Source organism: Alosa pseudoharengus, unplaced genomic scaffold (genome assembly GCF_046254945.1).
Source record: "Alosa pseudoharengus isolate Yale_2024_CS ecotype anadromous, Long Island Sound unplaced genomic scaffold, YU_APseudo_1.1 YU_APseudo_1.1_scf_5, whole genome shotgun sequence".
Taxonomy (NCBI): domain Eukaryota; kingdom Metazoa; phylum Chordata; class Actinopteri; order Clupeiformes; family Clupeidae; genus Alosa; species Alosa pseudoharengus.
In genome coordinates this window covers 28,642,537-28,670,535 of record NW_027468837.1, presented here as the reverse complement: position 1 = coordinate 28,670,535, position 27,999 = coordinate 28,642,537, and the positions used below count along the sequence as shown (strand labels likewise).

The window sequence follows — 27,999 nt, the reverse complement described above, 5'->3', positions numbered from 1 at the left end:
GTGCACGGGACTGGAGACTGTGTGGGCACCCCGTTCACTCACAGCCTATTTTACCATCAAAGCTGGAGAGCGCGATGGCAAAGGCCTGCACTGCACAGAGTGGATAGTTATAGTCCAGCGTGAAGGCATCGTCCGCCACCCTCCCAAACTGCATCACAATGTAGTCCACTAGCAAAGGAACACATAAGTCATCAACCATGATTCAGTTCTGCACAGTACAATAGTAATTAAAGGATTATGTTCTGTAGAAAACCCACAATGCTAACTCTTTAGGCTCAATTCTCAGGAGACTTTTGCACGTTTAAAATAAGCAAACAACAACACATAAACATGAGTATTTAGAGAATAGATTCTACTGCATTATGTACTATAGAGTAAACACGCGGTGTTGCTAATCTGAGATCATACATTTAATCCTCAGGAAACAGTTACACTAACAGAGATCATCAGTATTCAGTATACAGTATACAGAAATCCTCTCATAGAATATGTTTAAATGGCATGATAAATGTTGTCAGGCTATAGATAACATATGGAGATATGTATGCGTGTATGAAACGGTCCTTACGGTCTTTATTGTGGACGATCTGGAAGTTCTTGATGGAGGCCTGAGTGACACGGCCGTTAAAGTTGAGAACGTGAGAAGCCGTCTCCTCATTCCAGACTGGCGTCTTGTTGTGGAGTTCAATCAGGTTATCCACGTTCCGGTTCTGGTGTCGGATCAGAAGGCCGTCGTTGTCCTGCAAGTGAGGGAGACAGATATTTCGGTTGTACTATCCTGAGGTCAAGACAGAAAGCTTAGTCATGCTATTCTGAAGTTAAGGAACAGAAAAAGCTTAGTCATGTTGAGCTTCAAGCCACTGAGTACACACAGAGTAAACTGACAGACAAACGTTGACCTTTGTATGATAATAAAATATATATTCTGTATAAAAACAATCAGTTTAATCCACTGTGCTTTACAAGGTAAGAGCAACAGTTGGATTAAAAACAGTAATAAAAAGTAACTCAATAAATGAATAAGTGAACAAATAAATAAAACAATAAACAAAATATAGTTAAATGGAAAGAAATGGCAGTAATAATGAGTGAGTGAAAGATTTTCGGGAAGAGTGAGTGTGAAGGTTTGAGTGTGTGTGTCTTACATGGCGGGGTCTAACGGGCACTCGTTCCCCATCTTTGTCCATCCCGGGGATGAGGACGGTCATCCGTCTGGGTCCCTTCATCCCCAGCACGTTTGTCTCCTGAGGGCACACACCACAGGCAACGGCACACACACACACACACACACACACACACACACACACACACACACACACACACACACACACCACAGGGCATTCAGTGCAGGGCAGGCCACTCACTAAGACAGTGGCCGGGTCCACCATTTTGGTGACTTGGATGGACTAATCATCAGTATGGTTATTGTTATTATTCTGTTAATTTGTATGAATATATTACTAATATTTGTATTTTATTTTTATTTAGGCTTCATGACTTTACTTTAAACTGATCATTTTAATGTTAGTGTAATGTTTCTTGATGTCATGTTAAGTTGCTTAGAACAAAAGCCTCTGCTAAGAACTATAAACACAAACATCATCTGCTACTTTCCCTAATAGTAAAATACAATGTCAAAATGTGCATTTGCTCATCCTGACACAGGAAGAGTCACATGAGCTCCTCAGGTGGAAATTAAAGGAGGTGTACAATTATGCCTTGACTGCAGTGCATTCATTGGTAGTACTTTACATAAATCCTGCTTCATAACACTAGGATAAGCATGTCATACTGTACACCTGTCATGGCAGCTGTCACTTGTTGTCATAAATTGCTATGATAATGTTATGATGCATAGTAATAATGATCTGTGCTCAATATCATGTCACTATATTCACTAACTTTAGTGACAGTATGTTCCTATAACGGCTTAGGACAGTGGTTCTTAACTGGTCTGGCTTTGGGACCCACAATTTCCCATGTTCATGAAGTCACGACCCATATATATTTTATAGCGTTCAAGACAACAGATTTGGTGAGCTACATGCTAAGAAAGGCGAAGTGCCTGTAGGCCTATTTGTTTGGAACATGCTGTTTGGCATTACATTTGTGTAGTCTCCAACTCCTGATGTCAACTTAAAGTACTTGACAGGTCTGTCTTTGACAGGTGTACTTTATTATGAGGTATTTTCACTCATGTTCCAGCAATTGTGAACATCGCACACTGTGGATTCTGCACCATTTCGTCTCAATTTAAGTCTATTTGAAATGGGCGATTTCTTCTTTTTTTTTAACCACAAGCTCCGCGACCCACCCAGAATGGTTCCGCGAACTTTTGGGTTCGAAAATGGTTCCCCACTTTTGGGTCCCGACCCACCAGTTAAGAACCACTGGCTTAGGACATGATGTCCAATTATACATTTATGACATTTGTATGACATATATGTCCATCAGTATAAAACAGAACACATGACTATAGAAGCTATAAGAACATTCTGTTTCATGAGTCTTTCTGTTGTTTGAAAAACAGTTACTTACATAAATAATGCCAGCCAGCTCCTGCCGAGCATTGGACATGTCTGGAAGCGCTCTGTCCGGATGCAAGGCGTTGTCAAACACGGTGTATTTGGTTCCCATGGTGTTGGATCTGAAGATGAACAAAAAACAGAGGTCAGATAAAGGCTTTCACAGCCATGACAATGGTTCATAATTTAAAGATCAAGTGGAGCAGAATTCATACACAATAACAGATTTGGAATGAAATTTATAGTGCAGTGCACACAAAAGTGAGCTCAGTGACCTGAGATTAGGTATGCCTAATTCTGTAAGTAAACATGTGTTAGTATATTTACTAGTAAAGACAACACCCAAGAAGATAGCTCAATTTCTCTAGAAGAACATAAATAAATAACCTTGACTATTTTACAATTCAATCACTGTTAAATCTATTAATTCCAATAATGTGGCCTCTAACCGCAGTTTGCCAACAAAGTTTTCCCCTCCGCGGGAGAGGTCAGTGGCGTCGATGGAGATCAAGTAGTTGGACGTGGTGCTCTTCTTTCTTTTCCTCCCCGCTAGTAAAAAGTCCTGCTGAAAAACACACAGACACCCTGTATTAGCTGAGTGCCTCCAAATGAGTAGGCCTACTGCAAGGGCCTCTCCCATGTAGGCCTACTGTATTAGTATGGACTTAGAGCAGGGGTGGGCAAACTGCGGCCCGGCCCGCCAAGCACTTTCATCCGGCCCGCCGAGCATTTACCGGTAATTTGGTTATCAGGCTGCTCGCTATTTTTTTTCCTGCGATAGAGACGACGTTGGTTAGCTTTACTGCAAACTGCTTTTCACTCTCCTTAGAGAATGTTTACAATGTCAGTGTCAAAACATCATGTTAAATAGAGATGATAGGCCTAGCCTACTCTTAGTTATCTCCTTTGCAGCAGATCTAAGATAATTGAGAAATACATGTGAAGTGAATTTAAAAACGTTAAAGCGACAGTGCACAGTTTATACATTTGTTCAACAGCATCAAATTAGCAGTATTTTAAGCAATTAATAGAATATAAAACAAATACTTTTGATACTGAATTATGCTACAAAAAATGTATTTTTAATAATGTATTTTTTGTATGTGTGTCGTTGTGGGGGGGGGTTTGTTGTGCGGCCCACCGGCCAATGTGGCCCTTGAGCCAAAAAGTTTACCCATCCCTGACTTAAGAGTATGTGAGTAGCCTACTGCATGGGCCTATCCCATGTATTAGTATGGACTTAGAGTATGTGAGTTTGGTCTCAAAGTCAGTGTGGCAGTGTAATAGTAATGTCTCATCATAGCATGACTACAATGGAGTGGGATCCAACTATGTGATTGTAGTCGTGTAGGTTCAGAGTATGTATGTGACTGCAGTAAAATGTATAAATACTCTTTTGATCCCGTGAGGGAAATTTGGTCTCTTTTATCCCAATCAGTGAATTAGTGAAACACACAGTGAGGTGAAGCACACACTAATCCCGGCGCAGTGAGCTGCCTGCAACTACAGAGGCGCTCGGGGAGCAGTGCTCAAGGGCACTTCAGCCGTGCCTACTGGTCGGGGTTCGAACCGGCAACCCTCCAGTTACAAGTCCGAGGCGCTAACCAGTAGGCCACGGCTGCCCCCTAAAATGGGCTCAGAGTATGTATGTGACTTTAGTAGTTTGGGCTCAGAGTACCGGTATGTATGTGATTTTACTACTGTAGTTTGGGCTCAAAATATGTATGTGATTTTAGCAATTTGGGCTTCGAGTAGGCGTTTGTGTATGTGACTGCAGTATACTGGGCCCAGAATCCGTTGGGCTGATTGGCTGAGCTGACCTTCTTCTCATTGTCCAGGTGGAGGTAATAGGTAGGGTAGAAGCCGCGGTCCATGCCTCGTTTGTCGCGTGTCACACGGCACTTTACCGTCACACCTTGCTGTGCTGGCTGCAGTACAAACTCCTCCAGGTTGTCAAACTCGATGATGGGAGACGGTGCTCTTTCCTCCTAGACATCCGTTAGAAAAGATGCTTGTTAGCATTTGTTTTCTTCCTGTTCTTAAGTGAACAACTATTTGGCAGCTTATAAGGATGCTTATTTACTATTTTGCTACTGTAGTTTGGTCAAAATGTGTGCTCAAAGCCCACAAAAATGTTAACAGTCTAATGGTCAATGTGCAACATTATAATATACTGTACAAAATGTTTACTAAAGCATATAAATGATGTGAGGATAACAAAAAGAAAAAAAACATTATTAGTTCATGTTGACTTGAGCACAGACTAAGGATCATCTAAATGCTTGCTGTAGAGACATGAGACCCCTATCTAGCTGTGTGGCGTCTTGCCTTCTTTCCTTTCTTCCCTTTGCCTTTCTTCTTCTTCTTGTCTGAGTCCGACTCCTCATCACTTTCCTCCGCTTTGGCTGTGAGACAGCAACACAAAGACGTACAGGTCTGAATGAACTGTTAAAAGGTTGACACGAATTCATTCCACTTCGGACCATCTCTGGACGATCTAGAGATAAACACACCTTTCTTTTTGCTCTTCTTGTCCTTGTCTTTGTCCTTGTCTTTGTCCTTGTCCTTGGCTTTGTCCTTGTCCTTGTCCCCTCCCGTCTGGAACATGGACGCTGGGTTGGAGTTAGAGCTGGACTTCTTTTTCGTCTTACTGGACTTGGTCTCGGGCTCACTCTCGTCGCTGCTCTCTGACTTGGCAGCTGGTTTCACAAGCAGCAGTGTACAGATCAGTAAAGTTTACACACATCTTGGCTCAGCTCAGAAGAGTGCATTGATACTCACCCACATGCAAGTTTGCATAATGTCCTTTAAAGGTCATGCTCCCTGCTTTAAACTAAATTAAGAAGAGTGTTATCAATGTAATCTGGCCGGTTTTGTCACAGCACTCACCTTTTTTCTTGCTCTTGCTTTCCGACTTGTCCCCGTTTATCTGAAACATGGAAGCTGGCTCCTTCTTCTTGCTTTTTGATTTTCCTTTGTCTGAATCTTTGTCCTCTGAAACAGACATCAGTTAATATGCTTTCCACTCACATTGAAGGACATACATCAGGAAAAAACAACCATACACTACAAGATTAGAAATGTTCTAAGAGACTAGAACAGTTACTGTGTGAAGAGTGACCTTGCAGCATGAACATCTGAATCTTTGTTCACTGTACTGACAGTTATAGTAAATATTCTGACACTCCATAATAAGGTGCCATAATAAATAGCAAACTAGTAATTACCTAACCCTTTCTTAATATTTGTTAATTGTTACTAAAATATCTATTTGGCAAGTTAATAGTTTTTTCATCATTAATTAAATATTAGTTGTTAGCATAAAATCTGTATGTTAATGTTTTAATGAATCTATTAACTAATATTGTATTGATATGTGTTAATAGTTAACTAAATGTCTTTTTGGCACTAATTAACAGTTATTTCTTACATCATTTAAATGTTAAATGTTTATTTACAAACTATATGTTAATAGAAAAGTTATTATTTAACTAATTGTTATTAAAATGTGCTTCTGCCTATCCCAATATGAACCACTCCCCATAGGACCCTTACAACAGATACATAGATAGATAGATAGATAGATAGACTTTATTGTTCCCCAAGGGGAAATTCAAGAAAAAAAGACGCGCCGGAACCGCTTGCAATAAAGTTGGTTAAGCTTAATTAATATATTAGTAATATATAACTATCAGTATGGGGGACCCTTATAATAAAGTTGGTTAAGCTTTATTAATATATTAATAATATATAACTATTAGTCATACGGTGAAGGGACTGAGACCAAAACTGGCTTATCACATTTATTCCTTTAGGAAAAGTTAAAACAAAACATGCCTTCAGGCACTGGCATACATAAAACAGCATCCGCACAAGCAAAATAAAAAGTAGTTGAATGGGCTATATTACATGCATCATTATACCATCACTGTCAGCCCTACTAGCAAGGGAGACATGCGACATGGAATGTTCAGGTGCACAGAACGACAGTTAATTAATATTCTGAGACTCACTAAGTTAAACACTCATAGACGTAGACCATACGGAGGTAATGCATAAACATAATGCTGAACTAAATGTACATTAATTTCCTGCTAGACTGAATTGCACTTTCCATGCACACTAAGCTAAACTACACTGAATGCATGGAAAGTTGCTAGCGGAGTTTACAGCTAGTCACGTAAGACTCAGTGTGTATGAACTCGTGGTCATAATGAAAACATTAATAAACGTTCTCTAAGTTGCTAGAATTGCACCCAAATCCTAACAATACATGTAAAGTAATATAATACGGGTGGTATATCGAAGTTTTCACCTTAAACAACATTTTACAGTTACAAAATTAAAACAGTGAGGAATGCTTTATACAGTCAACCTACCCAATGCAAAGTAAAGGTGTTTGAGTCGTGACTCACTCGGATCTTTCACCCGTGTCTTTAAATTAACCCATGAGTCGCAAGTCTCTAGTATCATTAACTCGGATCAGTTGAGTCCTACTACAATTCAATCTAAAACGATAAACAGCGCCACACACAAACCTCTTGCAACATTAGCTAGCCTCTTAGCCCTAGCCATCGTAGCTGCCAAAAATGTAACAATTTCGTAGGCAACCACAACTCCACAAATCAACTCAAGCGACTGAGTGAGCAGGCAGTCCGAGATAACTGGTTAACTTCCCGCAGAGCCGGAAACATTGCAGACTCGCAGACCATGGGACTCAGATTGGAGTGGCTGAGTAGCAATCCGGGTTAGTCGGATCAGCCGGCCGGTTAGGCTACGTTGAGTACGAGTCAGTCGAATCAGCCGGCTACGTTGACATGAGTGGATCTGCTAGAGCGAGTAGACTAGCTCCTCCTCGAGGTGAAAAGCAATTCCACAACAAAAGCCATTCTTTCACTTCTGAAATAACATTCAATGTTCTGCATGTAGCCTAGACATAATTAGATTTGGTGTATAGATGTAGCATATTAAAATGCAATTAGGTCGTGCAGACAGTCCGAACTGCACGCTCATGGAGCTGCTTGAGTATCTACCCGGGTCAGTTGAATCAGCCGGGCAGGCCGGTTACGTTGTTATGAGTGCGAGTCAGCCGAATCAGCCGGCTACGTTGTCATGAGTGGATCTTTAGAGCAGCGAGTAACTCCTCGTCAAGGTGAAAAACAAATCCACAACAAAAGCCATGCTTTCACTTCTGAAAAAAACATGTTCTGCACGCATAGCCTACTATAAAATGCAATTAGGTGGCAAAGACAGTCCGAAACATTGCAAGCTCTGTATGGAGTTGCTTGAGTAGGCTAGCCTACCTGAGTCAGTCGGATCAGCGGGGCGGGCCGGTTACGTTATGTTGTTATGAGTGCGAGTCAGCCGAATCAGCCGGCTACGTTGTCGTGAGTGGATCTTTAGAGCGGCGAGTAACTCCTCGTCAAGGTGAAAAACAAATCCACAACAAAAGCCATGCTTTCACTTCTGAAATAACATATGTTCTGCACGCATAGCCTACTATAAAATGCAATTAGGTCGCAAAGACAGTCCGAAACATTGCAAGCTCTGTATGGAGTTGCTTGAGTAGGCTAGCCTACCTGAGTCAGTCGGATCAGCGGGGCGGGCCGGTTACGTTACGTTGTTATGAGTGCGAGTCAGCCGAATCAGCCGGCTACGTTGTCATGAGTGGATCTTTAGAGGAGCAAGTAACTCCTTGTCAAGGTGAAAAGCAAATCCACAACAAAAGCCATGCTTTCAGTTCTGAAATAACATATTGTAGCGTTTTACCAAGAGCCAGAGTTTCATTAACTGGTTTATTGAACAAGCACACAATGCAGCATGTAACACACAGCGGCCCGTGTCAGGCCCAGAACGCAAAGAGGCAGAACTTCCTCGAACCGTAGCCTATATTCCTCGGGGGGTCCCGCCCCCCCTCTCGCCAGGCTGCCAACCATGAGCGCGCCCGGGGTTACGCAAAGCACGGTCGCTACATTACCCCCCCGCATCAAAGTTCCTCGACCCTGAGGGAACAACAAATACACACAACACAACACAACAACTTTAAACAAAGTCTCTCAGATGGGCCGGCGGTTTTCTTCGCCTCTGGGGCCGAGTAGGCACCGCCATAACACGTGTGGGAGAGAGTGGCACTGGGGAGAGGGGTGAGGTGGGAATGTCCGAATGTGTGTCTGGGAGGGGGCTGTTAGGGGGGGTCTGTGAGGGCCTGTGTGGGAGCTGGGGATTAGCATCCCCGTGGTAGGGGGCCAACCTGTCTCTATGTATGGCCACTCGTCTGCCACGTGGGGGTAGCTGTACTCTGTATACCACCTCCCCTAGACGCTCCAACACTCTACAGGGGCCTACCCAGTCACTGTCCAGCTTGGGGCAACGACCTTTTTTTCTCTGCGGGCTGTGGACCCAAACCAGCTCCCCTGGTTCCAGGTGGCGGCCCTTGTGGTGTAGATCGTAGTTTCTGCGCTGCCTCGCCCCTGCGCTTTGCAGCTGTACGCGTGCAAAGTCGTGGGCTGTCTCTATGCGGTCCTGCAGTCTCCTGGCATACTCTCGTCCTGGGGGCACAGCTGGGGTGTCAGGAGGGAGGCCAAAGGCCATTGCTGGTGGGGTGCGGAGCTCTCTACCCAGCATGAGCAGGGCTGGTGTGCAGGCTGTAGATTCTTGGACGGCGGACCGACAGGCCATCAGCACGAGCGGGAGGCGCTTGTCCCAGTCGCGTTGATGTTTAGCAGTGATGATGGCCAGTTGCTGGATCAGGGTCCTGTTGAAGCGTTCTACTAAGCCATCGCTCTGCGGGTGTAGGGGGGTGGTGCGAGTTTTGTTTACACCCAGTCTATGACACAGGTCGGCGAATACTCGTGACTCAAAGTTCCGCCCCTGGTCACTGTGTATGGTTTGGGGCGTCCCAAAACGGCAGACCATACCCTCCAGTAGAGCTTCAGCCACAGTCTCTGCCTCCTGGTTAGGGAGGGCATAAGCCTCGGGCCACTTAGTGAAGTAGTCCATTACTGACAGCACGTACCTGTTCCCGCTGTCAGTGACCGGGAGTGGACCGACTATGTCCACCCCGACTCTTTCCATGGGTGCGCCGACTGGAAACTGTTGGAGCTGGGCATGGGACTGTTCAGAGGGGCCCTTCTTTGCCGTGCAGCTGTCACACCTCCTGCAGAAGTCCTCTACGTCCCTCCTGGACTGCCCCCAGTAGAAGCTCTGACGTAGGCGACGGAGAGTTTTGGTGACCCCGAAGTGACCAGCCCCCATGGCCCCATGCACTGCTTTCAGCACGGTCAGTCTATCTGCTCTGGGGACCACCAACTGCCACCTCAGCTCTCCCGTCGCTGGATCCTTCCAGGCCTGCTGTAGCACCCCATCAGTGAGCCGCAGGCCCTGGAACTTTGCCCACAGCCCTTTCGTCGCTGTGGAGAGCGGTGCCACCTCCTTCCATGGTGGCCGTGTCTGCATCTCCACCCACTGGAGCACTGGCTGTATGTCCGTATCGGCCTCCTGCTGTTGTCTCCACTGCATCGCTGACATTTCCGTGAGCTCACAGCACACCGCCACCGCGGCCCGGCTGACGATGGCTGCCTCCTGGCCCTGTAGCTCCCTGTCTCGTGTCTCCCTCCTGTCGCAGTGGCGGCACCCCTCCTCAGCGCAGGGTCGGCGGGACAGGGCGTCGGCGTTGGAATGGCGAGCTCCCGCTCTATGCACCACTTTAAAGTCATAAGACTGTAGCTCCTCCATCCAGCGTGCTACCTGGCCCTCTGGCTCTTTAAAGGACATGAGCCACTGGAGGGCAGAGTGGTCCGTCCTGACGGTGAACGGTAGCCCACAGAGGTAATATTTGAAGTGGCGGATGGATGATAACACAGCTAGGAGTTCTCTGCGTGTGACACAGTAACGACGTTCGTGCTTGTTAAAAGTCTTACTGTAATACGCCACCACTCTCTCTCCCTCTGGGCTTAGCTGTGCCAGCACCCCGCCCACTCCCTGGCCACTCGCGTCACAGTCCAGGATGAACGGGAGGGAGGGGTCAGCCGGAGCCAACACGGGAGCCTCCCCCAGCGCCTTCTGTAGCGAGGTGAATGCTGTTTGACACTCGCCGGTCCACACAAAGTCTTGGTCTTTGTGCAGTAGCCTGAACAGTGGTGCAGCCACACAAGAGAACCCCCTCACGAACCTCCTGTAATAAGAGGCTAAGCCCAGGAAGCTTTTCAGCTGTTGCTGGTCCGTTGGTGTGGGCCAGTCTCTGACCGCTCGTACCTTTTCATCCATTGTGCCAATGCCCTCTCTGCCCAGCCTGTGCCCAAGGAATGACACCTCTCTCTGCATGAAGTGGCACTTTTCCGGGTGGAGTTTGAGACCCGCTGCTGCTATACACTCCAAAACATGCCGCAGAGACTGGAGAGCTGCCTGGAAAGTGGGGCCGTGGGCGAGAATGTCGTCCAGGTACACCACACACTCACGCCGAGGGACTCCTGACAGCACTTTGTCCATCAGTCTTTCGAACGAGGCCGGTGAATTGCAAAGGCCAAATGGGAGAACTTTGAACTGCCAGAGGCCACGGCTTGTGCAGAAAGCAGTCTTTGGTTTGGCAGAGGGGGAGAGGGGCACCTGCCAGTATCCAGATCTCAGGTCCAGTGACGTGAACCAGGCTGAACCCGCTACCTGGTCCAGAGCCTCATCCACCCGTGGCAGGGGGTAGGAGTCCTTCCTTGTCACCCCATTGAGCCGTCTGTAGTCCACACAGAACCTCCACTGACCGTTCTTCTTTGGGACCATGACGACAGGGGCGGCCCACGGGCTGTCAGACGGCTCCACAATGCCCGCCTGCTGCATCTCCCATAACACCTTGTCTGCTGCTTCCTGGCGTGCCAATGGGAGGCGACGTGGGCGTAACTTGATAGGCGGGCTGTCGCCCGTAACTATGTCATGCTGTATTAGGTGTGTACGCCCCACGTCACCTTCTTTGAATGCAAAAATGTCCTTGAAATGCAACAATAGTTGCCACAATTCTTCACCCTGTTGGGGGTCTAGATGAGAACAGTTCCGACACCATACACCCCGTACTGCCGACACGACACTTCCCTCCTCCGTTTGGGGGAGCTGGGCTGCCAATGGTTCAGGGGCCCGGCTCTTAGGGGTCTGTATAGTGTGTGCAGGCTGTGGCGCAGGTGAGGCGGCTAGGTGAGGTGAGGGGGGTAGTGGGGGAGGCGGCTGGTGTGTTCCGAGCAGCGGGGGCTGTAACATGCCTCTGCTCGGCTGTGAGTGGGGGGGTGGGGGCTACAGGGGTCTCGAGGAGTCGGCCTCCCGGTCCGTACCACGGGGACATTGTTGGCTTCAGCGGAGTTTGCTGACACAGTGGTCACCCGGGGTGTTGTAGGGTTGAAGAACAGGGGGGGTGGAGCCATGTTGACAGGCTGTTCCCCCGGAAAGCACAGGGTGGCCTCTGCAAGATCTAGCCGACAGCCCGTGTTCTTCAAAAAGTCCAACCCGAGAATGCAGGGGTCCTGGACTGACGCCACCCACACCGGGTGGCGCACTGTTTTACCGCCCACCACAAATGTCAGTGTCCCTTTGCCTTTCATGGGTGACAATTCCCCCGTCACCGTCCGCAGGTGGACTGCTGTTGGCTCCAACACAGTTCGCCTGGGGAGCACATCGGGCCGCACTAATGTCACTGTAGAGCCGGTGTCAACCAGCGCCACACACGTTACTCCCTCCACTGTGACTGGAATGTGGCAGAGGTCCCCAATTGAAGTCCGGCCCACTACCGCCACCGCCCTCGGGCCAGCCGCGCCTGATGGTGTATGTGGGGGCTTGTGGTTCGTGGTCCGCGTTGCCCCCTCTATGCGGACCCGGGGTCGTTTCCCTAGTGCCTGGGTGCTTTTGGGCATGAGTGTACCAGGTGACCGGGTTTTCCACAGCCCCAGCACAGTCTAATAGTGCGGTCCAGGCGCTGCTGAGTGCCCAAGGAGGCTGCCCGCACTAGCTCTGTCAGTTCCGCTGCCCATGTTGGTGTTTGCGGAACCTCTGCTGCTGCTCTGACCTGGGGGCTGTTGTGTTCCTGTGTGGACATTGTGATGTAGGCGCGGGCCGTCTCTCTCTCCGACGCCCTCTCCAACGCCTCCTGCAGGGACCGTGGGTGTGTCAGCTGCACCTCCACACGCAGTTCGGGTGGTGAGAGGGCTTGCATGAACCGGTCGCGGGCTAGCTCGCTTTGTACCGCCGGGGGCATGCTGCCATATGCTCTGCGGGTAAGGCTCTCAATGTCATTGGCTAATTGCCGTAGCGGCTCGCCCTGTCTTCTGTATCTGTTATTTAGTTCATTGCGGAGGAGCCCCGCTCCTGTAAGGTTCCCGAACCGTCGCTGGAGAGCCCCCACCAGTGCGCCGTAGCTCCCTCTGTCACCCACGTCTAAGAGCAGCAAGCATGCTAAAGCCTCATCCGTAAGGCACATCGCCAATTGTAACGCTTTAGTCTCTTGCGACCAGTTCAGTGATTTAGCAAGCAGTTCGAATTGCGCATGAAAAGCTTCCCAGCTCACCTTCCCGTTGTATTTTGGAGTTTTCACGAAGCTAGCCGCTACCGCTGTTATTGTGGACTGGGCGCCGCCATTGTTGTTTACATCTGAGCTTCCCGCGCCGAAGGTGACGTCAGTGTCTGCGTCCCCCTCCAGCTTTGGCTTGCAGGTCGCAAAGCGTGCACGCCCTCGTCCATCGAAGCCAGTCTCAGAGGCCATCGCTTCCATCGTGCCCCTAAGGAAGTCTCTGCTGTCCTCCAGCCGTCTCAGCTCCCTTTGTAGATGACCAAACATCCATTCTGCGGCTCTGGCTCCTACTCCGTCACTCATCTCCCCACGCACACTGTGGCGACACGGTCTTGCTAACGCTAACTAAACTAAACTTGGTGACTAACTAATCATGCAGGGTGCACCCTCGGTCTTCCCTAATCACTCCTTCGATAATTTTTACTTCTGACACCTAGTGATGTGCCCAATGAAGCGAGGCTTCGGAGCTTGTGTCGAGCAGAAAGGGGCGTGCCAGATGAAGCCCCGGTTCGAGGCTTGTGTCGTTTCCATAAAAATCACGTGACTGATGACAAACGAGGCCTCGGTTTGTGAGTGTGACGTCTGAAGCTTCGTTTGGGACACACACCCACGTGCCTGCTTCGGAATCTGATTCAAAGGCTTTGAATTGCGCGAACCAGGGCACCCGCTCTAGTGTCGGAATGAGTTGTGTTGTATTGCAAGAGCCAGGCGAAATTTGTGGGTAGCCCTGATTTATATAGGATGCTTTCTCTGTTTGTGAATTTACGTTCTTTTCTTTCCGGAAAATGTCCATAATCCATAATATCATGCACATATAGAAATAAAGAAGAAATAGCCTAGGCCTAGCCTAAAGCTTTGCCATTTAGAACAATGACATTAAAACGTGTCTGCGTTGCAATCTTGTCTCAACTTCAATCATGTCATTTAAAAGCAATACAGGCTAATAATTTCTATGTAGGCCTAACAATAATGGCTGACATAATATTTTCCTTTTATTGAAAGTTTGATTCATGAAACGTCAAACTATGTCAGGCCATGTAGGGTTTGGTTTAATTAGGCGCCTGGTCGTTTCCTTTTCACTCTCGTCCATAGCGTGTTGAGGTTGATAATACTTCGTCCTGGTTCAGAAGCTAAGTAGTGTCAACTGCGGTCGTTAAGTGGATGGGAGACCGATTGGATCATTGACTGGGATAACATGATTTCACGCCTCCACGGAAACACCAATCTTCACGTGATAACGAGTGACGGGATTATGTTGCCTAATCGTATTTTATTGTATTGAATTGACACAAACAGAAATGCACATTTCTTGCAACACTTTTAATGTAATGAATGAGAACATTTCGAAGCTTTGGCATTGTGTTGAACGTTGTAGGCATTCTTTTCACTAGTCCGTGACTGCGGGGATTTATGCAACCAGATGTCGCTGTGTTTTCCTTATCTTCCATGTTTCGAAGCTTCGACACATTACTCGGCACATTAGGGAAATGTGCCGAGTAGCGCTCGAGGCTTCATTTACCCATCACTACTGACACCAGTGTAGCGTTTTACCAAGAGCCAGAGTTTCATTAACTGGTTTATTGAACAAGCACACAATGCAGCATGTAACACACAGCGGCCCGTGTCAGGCCCAGAACGCAAAGAGGCAGAACTTCCTCGAACCGTAGCCTATATTCCTCGGGGGGTCCCGCCCCCCCTCTCGCCAGGCTGCCAACCATGAGCGCGCCCGGGGTTACGCAAAGCACGGTCGCTACAATATGTTCTGCACGCATAGCCTACTTTAAAATGCAATTAGGTCGCGAAGACAGTCCGAAACTGCTTTCTTTCCCGTGAGTGGGTGGAGGTTTTGATGCTATTATATTAGGCTATTTTATATTATATTATATTATATTATATTATATTAGGCTACCTAACAGTATAGCTATGATTAATAATAATATTAGTTGCCTAGTATTAGCAGCCTATAATACTTATTAGAATAGATTCCTAGTAGCCTACTATTAGTATATAGTAGTGGTAATAAACATTGTGTAGCAGAGTAGCATTAGACCTAGGCAAACTTTTCTATTGTTAACAAAACAACAACAAATAATTAATTATTATAATATAGGCTACCCTCTCTGTCAATAAGATCAACGTTTCTGAACATGAGCACCAAAAAGATGAACAATGTGTGGATGCACTTTGACCAGAAGAGCAAAACTCTAAAGGCTAAATGCAAGTACTGCAAAAACCTGGTTTCAAATCATGGAGGATCCACATCCAACATGAGAAGGCACTTAATGAAATGAAGCACCCCACTGCACTGCTTGAACGTAGGACTGAATTTCTTTGCGATTTAGCAATACTGACTCAGGTGACTCAAGTGACTCATTCAACCCGGATCAGTTTAGTGAGTGACTCCTTAAAATGTGACTCGGATCCTTAAAAGGAATCGAGTTTGACAGGCCTAATGCAAAGCATACCGCTTCTGACCGGCTATGGCAACAATACAAGGACAAAACGCAGCAGAGCTGCAGTATACCGTTTCTCCAAAGGGGGCTCCAAAACACCAATCTCAATAAAGCTGCTTAATTACGGCGAAAATCACATACAAACACTAAACTACATTTCTAACTCTGTTACACCCCCTGAATTTCACCAAATAACATCGAGCAGCAACCAAATAGTACTTCCAAAGGCAAAGAGTACACTACTTTCAAACACTAGACAGAGGGTCACCAATTACAGGACAGCCAACCACAAAGGTATCCAATAAGGATGAAGTGGAAGAAGAGGTGCGCAAACTCTCACACAGTGGCGTAACTATAGTAGGTGCAGCAAGTGCAGTCGCACCAGGGCCCGTGACCTCCCGGGGCCCGTCGCTACCAAGGGCGTAGGTTTGGTCTCAGCTTTGGTGGCGACACATCCCCAACTCCTGTTGTCACAATACCAACATTATTGTTTCAATACCAATATTAAGTGAAGAATCTCGATTTCGATACTTTTGCGATTTTTTAAAATTGTATTTGTTTTGTGTGATTTGTGAGATCATTCACATCAGTGGCAATCATAGAATTTGATTGACCCTCCACACACACACACACACACACATACACACACATAGAAAGTGATTGTCATCAGTGTTGGGCAAGTTACTTCAAAATCGTAATGTATTATGTATTACTCATTACTGTCATTTCAAAGTAATTTGTTACATTATAATATTACTGTATTACATTACTAGGCATTACTAGTAGGCATTACACTACTATTGTATTACCAAAATATCTAGAAATATGGATTTGGAATTCTAAATGCAGTTTGTTATGCTCAATGCATCTCATTGCACTTCTAATGGAGGGCGATGTGGTATAACATAATGACTGAGCTAGGCTTAAGGCTAACAACAGTAGAATGCAATAGGCGCAGTGATGGCTCATGATGCAATACAAGGAACAATCATAGCCAGAATTTTGTTAAAAGCAGACCAAAGGTCGAAGTCTGGTCAATTGTGATAGAAATGCTGTAACTTTAGGCTTAGGCCTACTCATTAAAATCAACAGAGAGCCCACTACCTGTATATTGTAACCCAAAACTTGTCAAGATAGGCTACACAGTGCCGCTGCTGGCCATTTTGGTGCCCTAACTGGTGAAATACAGTATTAACCCAAGTATGTCATCATATGGCCAACTATAAAGATGTAATCTACCTGTTCCCAGGGATGGGTAGTATTTCTGAAACATGTAATATGTATTTCAAATACAAAATAGTATTTTGTCGTTTGTATTTTATTGGGTTGAAGGAAATGGCTCTGTATTTTGTATCAAAATACTTTGTTGGTGTGTATTTTTGTATTTTAAAAATACAGCAAAATACGATATGTAAACACTAAAAAAAGTAGATACTACACACAGGTGTAATGAATAATTGGTAATTAGGCAACAATGGTTTATGTTTATCGCAATCAGCTAATGTGAGAACAGCTGTGTTCCACAACACTCACAGCTTTTCAGTGACGGTTATTGCTGAAGCATCAGCTCTGGTCTGAAGTATAAGTAAGTTTGTCCCGTGAGGGAAATTTGATCTCTGCATTTATCCCAATCCGTGAATTAGTGAAACACACTCAGCACACAGTGAACACAAAGTGAGGTGAAGCACACACTAATCCCGGCGCAGTGAGCTGCCTGTAACAACAGCGGCGCTCGGGGAGCAGTGAGGGGTTAGGTGCCTTGCTCAAGGGCACTTCAGCCGTGCCTACTGGTCGGGGTTCAAACCGGCAACCCTCCGGTTACAAGTCTGAAGTGCTAACCAGTAGGCCACGGCTGCCCTGAAGCACTGGTGTGAAGTCGTACGCAAGTAAAGATGAGCAAGTTTACCTGTGCAAGTTCACATAAGGACACCGACAAAGGCAACAATGTCCTATTTTCTCCATGCCAATCAGATATCTCAATGAACCACAATGACATCAATAGATGTTAAGGTGTTGAGTGTGTTTGAATTCCCTTCCTTGTAGCATCCTTATCTGCATTCCACAGTGGGGAGAAGTTCACCTTGTTTAATTAAATAACAATTATATTTCCTTATTAGCTACATACTTGAGGTTGGAGATATTAAGGCACATCAAGTTTCTCACATAGCCTACTGGAACTTCAAGATACATACCTTATGATTTTCTTATTCAGTTCTGCACTGGACTTGAATCACGAAATTCGGCACAGATACACAATTATGATTTTGGCCTATTGATTATGTGGTTAATTAAGTAAGTATATATACTCTTTTGATCCCGAAAATTTAATCTCTGCATTTATCCCAATCTGTGAATTAGTGAAACACACTCAGCACACAGTGAGGTGAAGCACACACTAATCCCGGCGCAGTAAGATGCCTGCAACAACAGCGGCGGCGCTCTGGGAGCAGTGAGGGGTTAGGTGCCTTGCTCAAGGGCACTTTAGCCGTGCCTACTGGTCGGGGTTTGAACCGGCAATCTTCCGGTTACAAGTCCGAAGCGCTAACCAGTAGGACACGGCTGCCCAATTGAAAGCTCTGTCAGTCGTTTTGGATAAGCATCAGCTAGATGACTAAATGTAAATTCTTGAATTATTCTTAATTCTAATCACACTACATGAACTTGCATACAGTATACTATTTGGTATTACAGGGGCCAAATTGTATTGGTTTTTACTATATAGTTTTAATAGGCTAAATGTTTGGGATACAAAAAGGCTTTTTTTGCAATGCTTCCATACTTCCTTAAAAAAAGTATTTTGAGTATTTTCTAAATACAAAAATACAGTATTTTATTTTGATACATTAAAAATGAGGGTAGGCCTATTAGGTATTTTATTTTGAAATACATTCTGATGTATTTTTGTCCATCCCTGCCTGTTCCCAGCATTAGCACACAACACTTTGAGATGGATAGCTTGTCACCTGTGACGATATATGCTAGGCCTAAGTGACTGACCTATCTGGGTGCGTTTGGAGATGCCTGATGAAATCAGACGTTGTTGAATAGGCATAATTTATCCTGACACCTTGCATATAGCTGTTCGCTTATTTCCTCTGTGCACGAAGTTATTGTAACCGAAAGTAATGATAAAAGGCACTCGGGAGGACTTCTTGTCGCTATGGTCAATGCATTTTTTTTTATATCTGTGAGTGTGCACATTATGGCAAAGGGGCCATGCCGCTCGTTAAACGTTTTCCAAAGTATACTGTATGTAGCAATAAAATAAAATAGAAATACATAAATACATTTAGATTAAAAAAGCAATAATTGCATGAAATAGTTCAGGAGTCTCGAAGCTGGAGTCCGAGTCAAGTCAGTCTTTTGAGTGGAGTCGCAAGTCAAGTCTGAAGTCATTGTTTTTGCGACCTCATTGTTTTAGGCTAGTGAAAAATAGTTTTCGCAAGTGCAAGGATATGTGGATTCAATTCATCATGTTTGCTATGTCATTAGATAAAATAAATGTTCAAAAAACTAACAAGTCAAAGAAAAGGGATGAGATCATGGTAGAAATATCTGGTGTCTCGCAATGTTCATTTCTATGGAAATGCACCTAGTTTATCTTTTGTTTCTTTGCATTGTGCAGACTACATTCACAAATACACTGCAAGATTGGCAGCCCAGTGACTTCTATTCTGTTCTTTAGCCTATGCGACTGTCCGTGCGGCCCATATTCAACATGACTCCTAACTTTGGTTAAAAGATTACAGAACCTAGGTTTAGCTGTGACAATATCCTGGGTAATCCTAACAGCTAATGTTATTTTACACAGTAAAAACCGAATTTTGCCAGTATGGCTAGTTTGCCTACTTAGACTCTGTAATGAAAAAGCTTTGTATGTCCCCTTTCTTCTTCTTGTGTGGCATAGCTGATCTACAAACCACAAAAAGGGGCAAACATGTACATGCTGAAGGGCAAAGGGAATATCAAAATGTTTTCCTTTGGCCTTTTATGGGGTATGTATTGGCAGACAGCCCTGGTAACTTACCGTTGTCGTTGACACCTGCTCGCTTGACTGCCAGTGCAAAGTAGCCTGTGCATTGACACTCTCCATGCGTGTAGCGTGCGTGTCAGATAACCCTTCCCCCTCCCCCTCGGTTTTTCAGCCAATCAAATGACGTTTCTTGTAGGCTACTGTCGTGCTGGCTGTCGGAATGATCAGCAGCACAAATAAGTTCGCTAAAATATGGGTGGGGACAATTTTGTCATCTTAAAATTTTGACTAGGACTAGTCCTTAGCGTCCCACCCTAAATCTACGCCCATGGTCGCTATCCCGCAATGCAATTGCTGGAAAATTGCCTTTGACCATGGCCAAGGCTACAGGCAGACGCTCGCAAAATTAATTGGGGGTTCAGAGTACATTTGAAAATGTTAGAGCACGGAGAGTGAAGCGAACTATCGGAAGATGAGCGCTTAACCGATGCAGAGAAATTCTTCAAAGTGCAGGTATTTAATGCAACTCTGGACATCATAATCAGTCAGCTCTCCCAAAGATTTGCAAGTATGCGGGAAACTTGTCATGTGTTTGAGTCTTTACGTCCTATGACCCTTCAACTCGCAGGTGATAATGAACTGCTTGAAAAGGCAAGACGTTTGTCAAACCATTATAGCAGGGACATTGCACCGACATTCCCAACACAACTCCTCTCATTCAGGGCTTGCTTTAAAGCAGAGATTCCACAGAAGTCATCTATTTTTCAACTTGCCAAAATGCTGGTGGTAGATTATGACAGTGTAACATCCACATTCGGGTAAGTGTGTACTGCTCTCATGTTGTTTCTGACATTACCTGTGACTGTGGCAACAGCTGAGCGATCTTTTTCCAAACTCAAACTTATTAAGGAGCAGCATGGGGCAGGAGAGGCTCAGTGGGTTAGCTATCCTGTCCATTGAAAATACGAGAGCAAGAGCATTAAATAGCCTATTGGGAACATCGTTAACGATTCAATGAAAGGCTCGTAAGATGGCCTTCTTCTAATGGCCTAATTCACGCATATTGGGGATTGTATGCATATGAATGATTTTATTTGGTTTCTGCACGGTTAAATAAGTTAGGCTACATTAAGTTTTGTTTCTGCGCAGTGCGAGTTTTTAAGCAAGCAACGCTTGCAGTTTCAGCAGAGGGTTGAAGAAGCGCATTGAGCGCATTAAGTGTTCCCATAATTCCATGCGAGTTGATGTTAATGCAGTAATATTAGATTACCATGGCCTGCAGGCTGTTAATAAAATTATTTTTTAATATTTTCACATGTAATGCATCCTATGTAGTCGTGTGTTTTTATTTGAAATTGTAATATGTAACTACTAAACTACTTCGGTGCCTCAGGCCCTTTGTATAAACAATTGAAGTCACCCTTAATGTGTATTGCATGTATCAGAGCTAATTCATCCTGGGCCAAATTGTGACGATGTGGGCCCGCATAGTGCTCTCGCACCTGGGCCCACCAATGGATTGTTACGCCACTGCTCTCACACAACCAACCACTGCAGTAGGGTGCCTTACTCACTCTACAAGACAATAAAGCCATAAACCATAAATTCCATAAATTCTTCACAAAGCTAGTCAGAAAAGCTAGATTAATTATAACATGTCATTAACTTTTATATTAGCATATAGTTTGTAAATAAACATTTAAATGATGTAAGGCAGCGGTTCCCAAACTTTCCCCGCGTACCACCGCCTACATTCCGACTCTGCTCGCGTACCCCCACCATCCGACACATAAACACATAAAAACGTAACGCATTCTATAACCCCCCAACAACATTAGGCTATACAGCCTAGAAAGACTAAACAGGCTACCTTTAGTTTGTTAAATGTAAAGCCTAGCTTAATGTTACCTTTCTTGCCCATCTGAAATAACTCCTAGCTTTGCTCCTTCCCTCCTTTCTGTTTTTGTTGTTTTCAAAAACCTGTTATATCCGCAAAACTTTCCCCCCACGGACCATCCAACGCATTCAAAAGTAACGCATTCTATTAGCTATTCCAGGCGTCATGTTTAATAAGCTGCCCTTTTTTTGATGAACACATACAGAGTTTATAAATGATATCCTTTAATTTCATGTTTCCATATCATTATGACCTGATTCGAAATTATGTATTTATTCATGAATTAATTACAAAAGATTCAAAATGTTCATTTTACACCTGTCCGCCATAGCCCTTTTCATCTCGCGTACCCCCTAGAAGCAGCTCGCGTACCACCGGGGGTAGCGTACCACAGTTTGGGAATCCCTGATGTAAGGAATAACTGTTAATTAGTTCCAAAAAGACATTTAGTTAACTATTAACAAATATTAATACAATATTAGTTAATAGATTTGTTAAAACATTAACATACAGATTTTATGCAAACAACTAATATTTCATTAATGATGAAAAAACTATTAACTTGTGCCAAATAGATATTTTAGTAACAATTAACAAATATTAACAAAGGGTTAGGTAATTATTAGTTTGCTATTTATTATGGCACCTTATTATGGAGTGTTACCAAATAAGGCCTTTAGCTATTTGTAATTAAAACTAAAGTGGAGGAGAAGTTATTTTGAGCCTTACGGATGTCTGTTCATTACTTTGGAAGTGATTACTTCTCTTTGGTTGGGCTATTTTTACTAAGCGACGTGCCGAAGCCATGACTGTTTGCCGGTCTTTACACCCCACTATTCATTACACAATAAAATCAGTGGCCTAATCTTATTACGTTAACTAGCGCAGTCTGACCCAGAAAGCCAGCCACACCACAGACAGGAGGGGAGGGAAAGGGAAACCAGATGAAAGGTGAGGGAGAATGAGAGGGAGAGAAACGGTGAGAGAGAGAGAGAGAGAGAGAGAGAGAGAGAGAGGGAGGAGGAGAAAGAGAGGGAGGGAGGGAGAGAGAGACTAAGGGAGGTAAAGAGAAAGAGAGAGAGATGGAGGGAGGGAAAGGGAGAGCGTGACGGGACAGCACACTTCTGATGAGGCTTTGATGCACAGAGTGTCAGAGCCAAGAGATGACAGGGACTGACTTTGTGCCAGACGCCAGAGAGACAGACAGGCAGCGACTGCCTCTCAACGGAGACTTGGCTGTGATTATGTCTTCTCACAGGCTATGGAGAACGCTGAGTGGTGACATGTCTGATCTGACTGACAATAACTGGGGAAGCATTGCTAGGGTCCCCCTTCATAAAAAGTCCCTACAAACTACAAATGCTGTTTTTGTTAATACATTGCAAGTATCAATTACTCAATTATGAAACCTATCAGACTGCTCTGCACATTGGAAAATAATGTTCAAATGGTAACCAGTGCATTGAAAAGTGACAAAAAAGTAATATTTCCAGCATAGTACAATACCAGTAGTGCAATACCAAGTGTTCTGGCTGTGGGGGTTATGCCAGAGACACCCTTCTCCCTATTCTAAGTCAATCAATTGCAATCAAATGAGTTCAAAGCTGTTATTTTAAAGTATAAAAACACACTCTTTTCCTTTAAAACTCTCAAAACAGAACTGGAATCCTGAGCCCACCTTTTGATTTAGACTTCTTCTCCTTGTCCTTAGAGTTCTTCTCAGTGTCCTTTGAAGTCTTTTTCTTGGTCTTCTTCTGAGGAGTGTCCTCTTCCTCTTCATCACTGTCATCATCATCATCATCATCGGATACACCTGCTTACCAAGACCAACAGTCACGAGGTACCTAACTCATATGTATAACTACATGACTATATCTTATAACTATGTAACTAACATACTATATGTGTGTATAACAGCATGTTTCAATATTTGCCCTTTGTTTGGCAAAATATCATGGGTTAAGATTGATACCATGCTAATAAGAACATTATTTTATCATCCTTTAATGTGCCCACAGAGACAAATGCTGTAGAATCATCTGCACATGGGTGGGAAGTGACGTCTTACTTTTTTTCTTCTTTGGTGCACTCTTTGGTTTCTTTTTTGGTTCTGTCTTTTCTTTAGTATCTTCTTTACCCTTCTCCTTGTCTTTCTCTGGCTTCTTTTTCTTTACTTTCTCTCCATCTTTTTGAAAGACAAAAAAGTAAAAGCACAGATTTTTATCATTACTGCAACAAATAAGTCAACTAATGTTATGGGCTGATTTCATATGGTCTGGTCATCCAGACTGCCTTGCTGCCCATTGCTAATCCTCACTTTTGGTTATTTCAACTAATAAAAGCCTGAACAGGCAAACAAACAGGCATTGGGTGTCTTGGGGAAGTCCTAAAGCTTACTCTGGATGGCTGGACTCTCTGCAGAGAGCTCTCCATTCTTCTTGCTCTTTGTCTTCTTGGGTTTGGCTTCAGTCCCATTGGACTCAGTAGGCACAGACTCAGACTTCTTCTTCTTGGGCTTCTAGACACAGGCGAAGTCAGGGGCTTCACATAAACAGAGACACGAATGAGGGCCAGAGATACAGTAAGAGTACACCACACAAATGACAAGGATCTTCAAAAGGAACACTTATTAAAAAACTTACCACGTAATATCCAAATGGAAAGCAAGAAGCATACAATAAATATGTGAGCAAAAAATGTTCAGAGCAGTCAAGCACTTAGTTGTATTTTTTTAATGTATCATTGGAGGGACATATCCGTGTCATGCTTTGAATCTAGTCATCAAATACAGTCAATACCCAATGATGATATATAGTCAAAGTGCCATTAACAGTATTTGACAAGAAAGTTGAATTTATAAAGTATAAATATATTTATAGTTATTATTGTCATATCATGGGTGCTGCTAGCCATGTCAGCTTATGACATAAAAGATTTACAACTTACAATTGCACATTTATGACACAATTATGTCACTCTCATGACTAGTTCAAAATAAAATGCAATATTATGCTTAATATTATGCTTTATATTATTATTAATATTATTAACATAGTAAAACGGAGCCATATTGAATTCCAGTATGAAGCTCACAGCTTACCAGATACACAAACAACCAAAGGATCACATTTTACAGTACAGTCATTTCCTGATTAGTTGCATTGCGTATAAACCCCAGGACAGGAAACTGTTTATTGACCACACCCGTGTATTAACCCAATAGCCAAATGATTCAGAATCAGATTGTATTTTAATCATAAAGATGAATGAAGACAAGAAATGCATTCCCATGTATAGCCCGTCCCTGCATGCATCATTAACCTTATAGCTGAAGCCTTTTTTGCAATATCAATGTAAAAACCTTGGTTAATAGGAGGGAAAATCTTTTCCCCCCACTGTTCATATTTTGAAGATTTTGTGGAACACATTATGTCATGTAAACCTTCATAGTACTCTAGCAGATCCTCAACAGCTGACTGTAGTGAGAAGACTCTGCAGTGAGTGTGACTGTCTTATTTAACCTGCCCCACATCTGACTTAACTTAGTTAACTTGCTAACTTAGTTAGCAACTATGGTTTTGGGAAACGCGCCCCTGTGTGGTTAATACAGAGGACCGCACAGGAATGTTGCAATGGTTTATCAGAGTGTTTCCTGTGAGTCACCTCTGATGACATTGCATGACCAACTGACTAAAACCATTTTCGATATGGGATGGAAAACATGTGCACCCAGAACAAGCCTGGCTTTCTTGTCATATAGATTTTCAAGGACAGCCCCTATGTTTCAAGCAGAAGGAAGTATATTTATGGGAACAACTATGCAAAGTTGAATATATATATGAATGTAGATACTGCGGAAGTCATACAAGGACATAAAAGTTCATAGAGCTTGATGAACTGTATGGACTGGATAGACTGTGGAACAAATCATCGATTTTTCCTGAAACAGATCACACGGGTCTGATAAAACCTGCCCAGAGTCCCAGTCTATCTGGTTTGTTATTCCTTGCTAACTGAATTATTCTCTCATACTGACTGAATTACTCACAAAACTATTGCTGTGTCATATATGCCTGCTCACCTCTGTCTTCTGCTAACATGAAACAACAATGTGTTAACGACTCAAAAATATTTTCCCTATCTCAATCTCTCTCACCTGTTTCTGAATCAATCCAGATGTGTCTTACTGTTTCTTTTAGTTTGTATTGTATAGCTGCTGGTGCCTTGACACCAACCTACTGTTTTGAATAATAACTGGATTCTGAGTAGTCTTGTGTTTTATGAGATGGCAGGTGAACTAAATACAGCTATGCTGCTAAGGGGTAGCCTGCTGTTTGTCTGTATGCTGTTGAGTCTCAGTACACAGCATGTCCTTAAAACAACTCTTAATGTTCATTTTCAAAACTGTGCAACTCACTGAGTGATTAGTGGTGTTCGTTGATGTTCCAAAACAAGTAGCGTAGCGAAATACAGTTTCTGTCGTGTTTTATTTGCCATTTTGTAAAATCCCATTGATTTCTGTTGGAAGACTCATTGCACATAGAATTCTTCTCATCACCCCTTGCCCAACCATGGAACAGGTGTAATCTAACAATAAATTGAATGTGACACATATGTTCCAAGGGTCCTATGTACCCCAATTACTCATAGGATCCTGGGAACACAGGAATGGTCCTATTTAACACTAGTAACTAAAGGTGCAGTGTGTGTGAATATTTTTTCCACAAGACTAAAATATTGACACAGATACACAGGTATGGGTACGATCCCAGTGGTCCCTTGATTGCAAGAAACCTCTTTGTCAACTACATTCCCATTCTCATAGTAAAGCTGTCTCCAACTACCCTCAACCTGTGAACACCCTCTGACACAGGGGCAGTAGATCAATGCAGTCGGCACAACGCCTTGGCTACTCGCTTGGCTAAGCAGCAATTCTCATGTGACAGCCATCATCCAATTATCATCGCTGCAGAGCTCTTAATAGCCTTGACTGGGGTCTGGACTGTGGCAGTGACTGCGACCCATTGGCCTACTCCTGAAGACATGGGAGCGTGCCTATGTTCCCACAGCCCTATGTTCCAAGACCCTGACCCTAACCCTAAGCCTAACCTAACCTAACCTAACCCTAACCTGTTCCTAGCTACTCCTCTGCTAACTCCTGAGGAAACAGGCCCTGTCCGTAGCTACTCCGCTGCTAACCTATGTCAGACACTGCAGTTGATTAGCTAAAGGTCATTGATAACAGTTAACAAAGAATCTCAGTGTGATGGGGTGTGTGTGTAACTCTATGAGCAAAGCAAGGTTGGCGTATTTGCCATTCCAGTGACATAGGTGTTTTTCCACAGGTGGCCGCACTTTAATAAACATCTTACCAGTCCTATTAGACACTTTTGGTAGACATATTCTTTCAGTGAAACTAAAACACTGAATACTTTGTAACCTTTCAGCAATTAGCCATTGAGCAGGACTGTGTTGTAACCTGTATCTTAAATCACTGGGATCCATTGGCACTTAAGCATCTGTGGGCAAAACGCTAGCACTTTCTAGAATGTTACACACCAGCATGCCACGCAACAGATAACCCAAGCCATGACATGCAATGGGTAAATGGCAACTTGGAAGTAAAGTAAAACATTGCATTAAAAGACCACTGCAAATGTTTCTGATGTCATCCTATGGTTGCTGAGTGACATTTGAATGAGTTGACTGTCAGATTTGCAGTGGTCTCTTAATTTTTTCCAGAGCTGTATAATGCTACTTAAAACAACAGCTTGCTTTCCTTTAAGAGATATTATTTCCTTTGCATCACCTCCTACCTCTAGGACACGTCATACCAATCCATCATTTACATAAGCTCTTAGAGCACTGCATGTCTATTGTACCACACCATTCACAATTCTCATATGCAGCCATCAGGACTCTGAGCAATCAGCTATATTTGTGTCTACAACAACAATAACAACAAAGACAACGGTCAAGTAGACTAAAAAGATGGTTTGAAGGAACCAGAAATTACTCTATGACACAAGGCACCTGTCATGGTACTATGACTGGAGACAAACTGTTCTGTCATCAACATATTAAAATATTTGGACCAAAACAAACTACACAAAACTACACAAATCCCACAACTTAAAATACTAAAACATAAAATATGATTTTTTGTAACACTGTTTTTCATCTAAATAGATACAATACAATACTCAGAGCCTGAGCCAGTCGTGTTTACCTTATCCCAGCCCCATGACCCAGATACCGCAGAGACTTTACCTTCTCTGTAGACATGGTCAGGCCTGGTCAACGTGAGCAAAACTGTGCGATTTATCGTCCAATTCACCAAAAAACAGTCACATGGAAAACAGAGCACTGTATAGCCCCAGAGCCTTGAAACGAGCTAGCCTGGACTGGACTAATGAGAAAGTATAAAAGCTTCACTCAATGAATCACCATCAGCAGAAAGTTCCTAATAGGATTAGCACGTAAAGCCATCTGTTGGGCGGACACGTCAGCAGGAGGAACCAAGATGGGGGGTAGGAGAAGAGTGAAGAGACACCCTGCCCCTGTCAACAGAGAGCTTCATCCAGGGGTAAAATACCCCTCTTGCCAGGACC

At 44.1% G+C, this 27,999-nt stretch overlaps 1 protein-coding gene across 1 annotated transcript; it reads right to left on the bottom strand.

The window, feature by feature from the left end:
* Nucleotides 1-34: 34 nt before the first annotated feature.
* Nucleotides 35-27,673, bottom strand: tulp1b (TUB like protein 1b). The gene is made up of 14 exons (XM_076268475.1): nt 27,659-27,673; nt 23,786-23,906; nt 23,457-23,573; nt 23,067-23,201; nt 21,721-21,729; nt 5,415-5,519; nt 5,039-5,224; nt 4,854-4,930; nt 4,346-4,513; nt 2,975-3,087; nt 2,539-2,647; nt 1,146-1,244; nt 569-740; nt 35-168 (listed from the first exon to the last, which is right to left on the bottom strand). Exons 1-14 carry the CDS (start codon nt 27,671-27,673, stop codon nt 35-37), a joined length of 1,560 nt encoding a protein of 519 aa, XP_076124590.1.
* Nucleotides 27,674-27,999: the final 326 nt, after the last annotated feature.

Excerpts from the sequence above, each read along its gene's own strand:
- tulp1b (XM_076268475.1), bottom strand. Across the intron at positions 4,514-4,853 it reads AAGGGAAGAAAGGAAAGAAG|GAGGAAAGAGCACCGTCTCC; the intron begins GCAAGACGCCAC and ends ACGGATGTCTAG. Across the intron at positions 3,088-4,345 it reads ACCTGGACAATGAGAAGAAG|GACTTTTTACTAGCGGGGAG; the intron begins GTCAGCTCAGCC and ends GTTTTTCAGCAG.